The sequence below is a fragment of the Myotis brandtii genome, unplaced genomic scaffold, assembly GCF_000412655.1.
Source record: "Myotis brandtii unplaced genomic scaffold, ASM41265v1 scaffold876, whole genome shotgun sequence".
Classification (NCBI taxonomy): domain Eukaryota; kingdom Metazoa; phylum Chordata; class Mammalia; order Chiroptera; family Vespertilionidae; genus Myotis; species Myotis brandtii.
Window position 1 is genome coordinate 51770 of NW_005371579.1, and position 7969 is coordinate 59738.

Genomic DNA, 7969 nt, shown 5'->3' on the forward strand with positions numbered 1-7969 from the left:
GGCGGGGGGCGGGGAGGGAGCAAGCTGTCAAGTGATCTGTGTCAGGCATCGGGAGGGTATAAAACCCCTTTGGGGCCAGGCAGCCTCAAACCCCAGCTGCCGGGACCAGGACACCCAGTCAGCCTACACCTGCTCTTTCTGTCTCCTTCAGACTCCGCCATGGGGCTCAGCGACGGGGAATGGCAGCTGGTGCTGAATGCCTGGGGCAAGGTGGAGGCCGACATCCCGGGCTACGGGCAAGCAGTCCTCATCAGGTAAAAGGAAAAGATTCCCTTGTCCTATCATCTGCTTCCCCGAGATCAGGGTGTTTGACAGCAGGTGGAACCTTTGCCCGGGGTCGACCAGTTGGCTGTGTTAGTTGAGCTTGTTAACTCACCGCCACCCCCTCCCCCTGCCCCATTTGGTTCTCCTTTGCTTTTAAATGTCAGGGATTGGAGTCAGAAAAGGAAAGGGGATCCATCTCACACCTATGTCTGCAGTCGGGAAAAGCTTGATACCTTTAGCCCACCACGAGGAATTATAGACAGTCAGTTAACAGGGGCCCAGAGGGACCTCATCCAGCTGCCTCACTTATTAGATGAGGACAGAAAGGACCCGAGAGGGGACGATATTTCCCACGCCCCCCACGCCCGTCACAAGTCCATTGAAGTTTGTAAAGTCGCAAGGTTAAGATATGGCCCTCAAGATGAGACATGTAGCTCTAGACCAGTGGTTCTCAGCCTTCTGGCCCTTTAAATACAGTTCCTCATGTTGTGGTGACCCCCAACCATAAAATTATTTTCGTTGCTACTTCGTAACTGTCATGTTGCTACTGCTATGAATTGTAATGTAAATATCTGATATGCAGGATGGTCTTAGGCGACCCCTGTGAAAGGGTCGTTCGACCGCCAAAGGGGTCGCGACCCACAGGTTGAGAACCGCTGCCCTAGACCAAGCTTTGCCACTGAGCGGTTGTGTGACTTCTGAGCCTCGATTTCTTCGCCTGCACAAGGGGGAAATCCCAATATCTACATAATCGAGTCAAAGTGAGAATGATATAAGATGGTGCTGGCAAGGGGCCCAGCACTCTTCCTGGCATATAATGAGTTGCAGAGTTCATAACTGCTACAGACGAAGCCCAGCGTAGGCCCTTTAAGTATTATAATTAGAAAGCAGGTGACGGGAGCCCATAAGTGGCTTTTGGCTCCGAGTATGTCTTGAATCTGAGCGCTCAGAGTGGTGTGGTCTCCACACACCTTGCCTCCGACAGCAAGGGGTTCCCGAGTAAACCAAAGAACAAAGAATTCCAAGGTCTGGATACAGGGGTGGCTGGTGGCCTGTGAATGGAACCTCGTTTCCCGTTGCCTCCTCCCCAAACGGGGATCCAGTCTCCTCTTCTCCCGGCCCCTCCCTCGTGCCGGGGGCAGCCCAGGTCAGACACCTGTGTCAGTCGGCATTTCCACGCCTGGGAGGAAGGGGCTGCGGGGTTGCCATGAGCGAGTGGATCGTCCTTCACACTTCAATTCACAGATGAATTCCTCCTTCGTTCTGAGCCAGGCCAGGTGTTCCTCTCCCCTCGGGTGCCCTTGCGTTCTCCCCGGGCCTCACCCACTTCCAGCTCCCACTGGGAGAATGGTGGGTCCTGGGCGCTCTGTTATCTGAAGCGCGCGCCCTTGGTGGTCCACGCTGGAGACACGGAGGAAGGACAGTCAAGGGAGTTCTCTGTTGCCTTTCTCCTCCTGTCGCTGTGGTCTGGCTGCTGGGCTGCCACAGGTCCTGTTGGATTGGACAAAAGGCTCCCCCCCAGGTTGACATCAACTCCTCAGCCACCAATTTGCTGTGTGACCTTGAAAAGGTCACCACTGCTCCTCTCTGCTTCCTATTGGTTGAGTGAAGGGGGTTGCCATGGTCTCTGAGACCCTTCCTGCCCTCTTGCGCTGGCACTCCCCAAGTCCACGGTCCTCCCTGCTGCAGGAGAGCAGGCGGGGAAGTCGGGGTGCGAGACCCATGTGCAGAGCGGGAGTCTCCAAGGTGCTCTGGGGGCCGCCAGCCCCGAGGCAGTGCCTGGATGTTGAAGGAGACTCGGGGCATGGTGTCATCAGGGGAAGCATTTTCTCCCTTCCCAGGGTGGCTCGGAGAGTCCTGCCATGGGCCAGGCGCCAGGGACAAGACGTGATGCCTGAGGCTCGTGGCTCCTTAAGAATCCAGAGAGCCTGGTGCCCTATCACATCCGAGGCTGTGGGACACACAGAGACCATGCCAACTGGTTCTGCCTGCTCAGTGGGGGGTGGGGGGGCAGGGAGAGGATGCTGGCTCCCAGGCCTGCCGGTGCCCCGGTGTGACCTGGCCTCTTGGTCCTGCCCCAGATGATGAACCTGGAAGGTCACGTCTCCCACGCCTCTGGTTACTTACCAAAGAGGGCAGTTGGGTTCAGCCGGGCCTGTTACTACAGCTGAGGGCTCTCGTGATCATGAGGTTCTCGAGCAGCGGTTCTCAACCTTCCTCATGCCTCGACCCTTTAATACAGCTCCTCATGCTGTGGTGACCCCCAACCATAAAATTATTTTCGTTGCTACTTCATCACTGTAATTTTGCTACTGTTATGAATCGTCATGTAAATATCTGATATGCAGGATGTATTTTCATTGTTACAAATTGAACATAATTAAAGCATAGTGATTAATCACAAAAACAATATGTAATTATATATGTGTTTTCCGATGGTCTTAGGCGACCCCTGTGAAAGGGTCGTTCGACCCCCAAAGGGGTCGAGACCCACAGGTTGAGAACCTCTGCTCTAGAGCGTGAAAGCCGGGGGGCCGTTGGAGCGTCTGGTTCCAGAAGCGAGGGTTCAGGAGCGAGGGGGCTGCTGAGTGGGCCCCAGGCCCCTGCCTTGCCTTCTCTTGCCCAAAGTTTTCCTGCTTTATATATTTTTTCACTTGTACAAAGGGTCTCGAGGTCATGGAAAAATTGAAACTCACTGCTGGTGGCCAGTAATTCCCCTGGTGCAGAGAGGAAACGGCCGGAGCGCCTCAGTCAGCCGGGGGCAGCTGTAGGCAGAGCCCCACATTCCTGACCCTAACAGTTACACTGCTGCTGTGGTGCAGGGTGATGGGGGTGGCGATGGAGGTGATGATGGTGGTAGAAATGAGGAGGACAGTGAATACTGGAACAGTACACACTGACAGCCAGGCCCTGTGTTAAGTGTTTCCCAGATACTGACTCGCAACATCTTTAGGAGGTTGAAATGGTGATCATCACCAGGTTTATCAGAGAGGTTAAGTAACTTGCCCAAAGTCACACAGCTGGAATTCAATTCCAGGCAGCGTGAACTCACCGCACCTGGTCTCACTGCTGTGCGATACTGGCCCACGGTCCCGGCCCATCCCCGCTCTGGTTCTTTGGTGCCGGAGCAGAGAAGAATCCTGCAGGTCCGCCGGGTCCTCGGTCTCTGGGTGGGTGTCTGGCTGGCGTCCGTTCAGCGGACACGGGAACTGGCCTCGTTTCTCTCTGACCTGCCTGCAGACTGTGACAACCAGGCAGGTTGGAGATGGAATCGGAGGTGAAAAACCACAAGGCCAGGGGCGTTGCTGGAACGCGAGGGAAAACTCGGCCACCCATTTCCGCAGACGAGGTGCTTCGGCAGCTCATGTTGGGGGTTGCTCCTGTCAGGCAAGTCCAGGTCTGGCCTCTGCGGCTGTGCCAGGGACGCTCAGCTGCGGGCACTGAGAGCCATGGGCACTCATTAGACAAACTCTCTGGTACCGTGAGAAACAGGTCCGGGCTCCCTCTGTGCCAGCTGTGCTCAGAGCAGCGGTTGAGGCGGGTCCAGCCTTAGAATTCGGAGGCTGAGAAATCAGATGAGTGAGCAAGACCCAGAGAGGTTGAGTGGCTTCTTTAATGTCACACAGCACATTGGAGACAGCTGGGGCCAGAGCTCAGCTTCCGTAATTCTCAGTCCCAGACACCTGGGGACTCCCAAAATGTCTGAGATCCCTGTGGGTCCCAGGTCGTTGGCCCCATTCTGCCCCAGACAGTCTCCTCCCCAACTCCCCTCGTCGGGCCCCGCCTGTGGGTGCCAGGTCTCACTTCTGTCAGCAGGAGTTCCAGGATCATTGTCACCAGATAACGATAGCCAGGAGTATGGACCCTCGGGCGGAAGGTGCCAGAGAGGAGCTGTCAGTGACACTCAAGGCTTGGCCGGGGCCCGGGGGTGAGGTGGTGACATTGAGCTGGGCTGTGGACAGCCCCGGGCTTTCTGGGCGAGCCGGGGGGCGGGGGGGTGCTCCCAGGAAGGGAGGGTCCCTGTCGGTGCCGTGTGGAGCGTGCTTGTGAGTGCATGCGTGTGCGTGCATGTGAGCACAGGTGTGTGCGGGGAGACACTTATACTCTCTGTGTCCACAGTTGGGAGGAGAGGGAGCGGGCAGATGGGGTTTCTCCTCCACACATTTCAGGGGGCACCCGAGGGAGAGAGCGCCCGTTATGGAGCCGCCCAAGGTTGGGTTCGGGTCCAGGTTCTGCCACCGACTGGCCGCGTGACCCTGGGCTGGTCGCCTGCCGCTGTGGCCTTCTGTAGGCCCAGGAGTGACGTGGGGAAGTCACCCCCACCCAGGGCCAGTACGACTCCCTTTAACCACCACCAGCCTTTTCGCAGCAGGAAAGACAGGTCCAAGGCTGGAGGCGCCTGCTCAGGGTACTGGGCAGGATCCCTCTGTGGCCTGCTCACTGGGTCCCTGGCAGGAGCGAGGATCTGGTCTTTGGCGGTGGCTCCCACCAGGGCTCGTCGCCATCTGTACTGTAAGGGGTGTCAGAGGTGAAGGGAAATCAGAGTTTGGGCTCAAAATAAGAGCTTTCTGAGCCCAAGAGCTGCTCTGGGTGGCATGGCTCTCACGGGGAGTGAGCCTCCCGTCGCTGGAAGTATGTAAGCAGCGCAAGGATGAGCCCGAGGCAGGAAGCTGCAGAGGTGGTCCCCAGCATGGATGACATTTTCTGCCTTCTGACTCTGCTGCACTCCAGCCCTGGAATATGGGACGAGGACTTCACACCTCGGAGCCTGTTTCCTCACCTGTGACGTGGGGGAACTGTGACCCCAAGGGCAGTGCAGGTGCAGAGCCGAGCACGGGGCCTGCACGTGGCAGGCACTCAACAAAGCCAGCGTCCTTTGGCCCCCGCCTCTGTCCCGCCCTTGATGCTACTCTGACCTCTACTCTCCGAACCCCTTAGGGAAAGCTGGGGTGAGGCCAGGGTGCAATGCAGCGGAGCTTTTCCTTCCTGCCTCTCAAATAACGAGGGAGAAGAGGAAGGCATGGAAATTCCTAATGGCAAGCATTTCTACAACACGCAGCACATGTGACCTCATTGAATCCTCACTGCACTTCTATAGGCAGGGACCACTTCTCCCCATTCCCCGGATGAGGAAGCTGAGGCACGGGGAGGTGAAGGGACTTGCCCCAGGTGACACAGCTGGGAAGCGGGGGAGTCCGGATTTGAGCTCAAGTCTGGCTACCTCCACACCCCACTACATGCTCTCGCGTCTGACTCCAGCCCTCCTTGTTCCCACAGTCTCTTTACGGGGCACCCCGAGACCCAGCAGAAGTTCGAAAAGCTCAAGAACCTGAAGTCGGAGGATGAGATGAAGGCCTCCGAGGACCTGAAGAAGCAGGGCGCCACCGTGCTCACAGCCCTGGGCGGCGTCCTCAAGAAGAAGGGGCAGCACGAGGCGGAGCTGAAGCCGCTGGCCCAGTCCCACGCCACCAAGCACAAGGTCCCGGTCCAGTACCTGGAGGTGCGGAGCGGGGCCAGGGGCGGGGGGAGAGGATGGAGGGAGTGATCTCAGAAGCTCAGCCACTAACGCGCTGGGTGACCTATGTCACTGCTCTCTGTGCTCCGGTCTCCTCATCTGTAAGGTGGGCTGGCACCCACTTGGCCTTCCTCCTGGGGCCACTGAGATTGTATATATTTCTCTCCCAGATCAGTATGTCGTTACCAAGGGAGCAGGGGAGAGTGGGGATCAGGTGCACAACTTGCACTCTCTCCACAGGTAGGTGCTCTTATCATACCCACTCGACAGATGAGGAGACTGAGGCACAGAGAGGTGAAGTAGCTGGTGCGTGGTCACAGAGGTAGCCAGTGGCAGAGCCAGGATTCAGTCGAGGTCTGTGCCTCTGCAGAACCCCAGCTCCTGACCCGGTGCCACTGGGTGTGTGACAGGCAGGACTCTGTGGCCGGAGCTCAGCAGCTGGGGCTCAGTTCTGGGGCGGGGTGGCCAGCAGGCTGGCTCTATTGGTTCCAGCATATTTATAGATGAAGCGACAGAGCCTCAGGCGTCCTAGGGGAGGAGGGGACGTGGTGACAGGGAGCGCTAGGGAGCTCAGGGACAAAGGGCCGAATGGATGGCGCAGCCCCTGGGGGCAGGAACGACAGGCAGGCTGGTGTGCAAGGCGGGTAAGGATGGTGATAGGATCGGCCTGAGTCACCACGTGGAATTCTCACAATCACACCCAAAGGTTAGGAGCCGCATTCCGTGTTTCCTTTCCTCTCACACAAACGAAGTGCAGAGGGAGGGAGTCAGAGCTGGTAGGAAGCCCCAGGGATAGAGGCTCTTTCTGTTCTGCCCTCCAGAGTTGACTCACCGTCCAAGGTGGCTGCTAGAGCTCCAGCCATCTGGTCCAGATTCTAAACAGGAAGCAGGAGGAGGAGAGGAAGGCTCTGGTTTAAGGAGTCTCAGAAACCTCATCCAACAGTGTTGTGCACACGCTGTTGGCCAGGCGTTAGTTATAAGACCACCCCTGTCAGCTCGGAAAACGGGTGAGTGTCGTCTGTTGCCACTCCGAATACAATTAGAAAATGGGCACTGGGCAGGCGATCAGCAGTCCCTGCCCCAGGCAGGTACCTTTTTTTTAAATCCCCATTTTACAGATTTGGAAACTGAGGGCTCAGAGAGGTTAAGCAGATTGCCCAAGGTTGAACAGCTCTTAAGCCAGGAGGTATAGCTTGATCTGGGGTACTCTGGAACCCACGGTCTTAATCCCTGTGACATAATATCCCCCGTCAACCACCAGCACCACCAACAACCAGCACCTCATCTTCCTGAACCCCTACGGGCCCCCCACCACCCAGTCACACGCAAACTATCCCGCCTTGCCCACTGAGCATCGCAGACGTGAGGCGTGAGCATCACTGCCTTTGAGATCAGCTCACACTGTGCTCCCCGCCCTCCCCACCTCCTCCTGCCAAATCCCTGTCCGTCATGTAACGCTCAGCTCCGAAGCCACCGCCTCTGCGCCAGGCAGTCAGCTGCTCCCTCCGCCAGCCCTCCCCGCAGCAAAGGCGCTTGATCCTCCTCCTGTCATGTCACCTGCCCGGATGTGTTGTAATTTATTTCTTTACCCAGCTGTCCCCTGGCCGGGACTGCGCTCCTCAAGGGCAGACCCGGGCTCTCTCCCATGGCCGAGCCCCAGTGGCCTGTGGTGGGCTCACCGGACAATGGAATGACCCATCCCCTCTCCAGGGACGAGGACACTGAGGCTGAGAGAGAAACCCAGGTAGCCAGGTCGGCACCACCAGCTAGCGGACTAGAGCCCAGGTCTATGCCGACGAGCGCCATCTGCTACAAACAGTTAAGACTGAGCCCCATGAATGCTCTTCCCCTCGCTGAACTCTTGCTGCGTCTCACCTGGGAGTGAGGGGCCACTGTCTTTTCTCACCGGTCCAGCTGCCCCAGCCCACAGCTTTCCAGGCGTTAGTGGCTCTGCCGTAGACTCGGGAAAGGCTGAGCTGGGGGGCCTGATGGCGTCCTTGAAGCCCCCACACTTTCAAGGGCAGGGCTTGCTCTTATTGCACCCGTAGCCACACTTCATTTTGTTGCATTTATAACATTAAAGGTAAACGTGGCATATGTCCCCAAATCAAGGCTCAAAGGCAGGTGTTTTCTGGGTGTGGAAACTTGCTCTTCTCGAGGCCTCCCTCAGCGCCCCCCCCCCCCCCCCCT

At 57.5% G+C, this 7969-nt stretch overlaps 1 protein-coding gene across 1 annotated transcript in view; it reads left to right on the forward strand.

The window, feature by feature from the left end:
- The window catches only part of MB (myoglobin), a 14108-nt gene that overhangs the window by 4190 nt on the left and 1949 nt on the right, over positions 1 to 7969 (forward strand). Inside the window, exons 2-3 of the mRNA XM_014532304.1 lie at positions 152 to 254; positions 5542 to 5764. Coding sequence (XP_014387790.1) covers positions 160 to 254; positions 5542 to 5764 — 318 coding nt within the window. The 5' untranslated portion in view covers positions 152 to 159. The remainder of the gene's footprint in view (positions 1 to 151; positions 255 to 5541; positions 5765 to 7969) is intronic.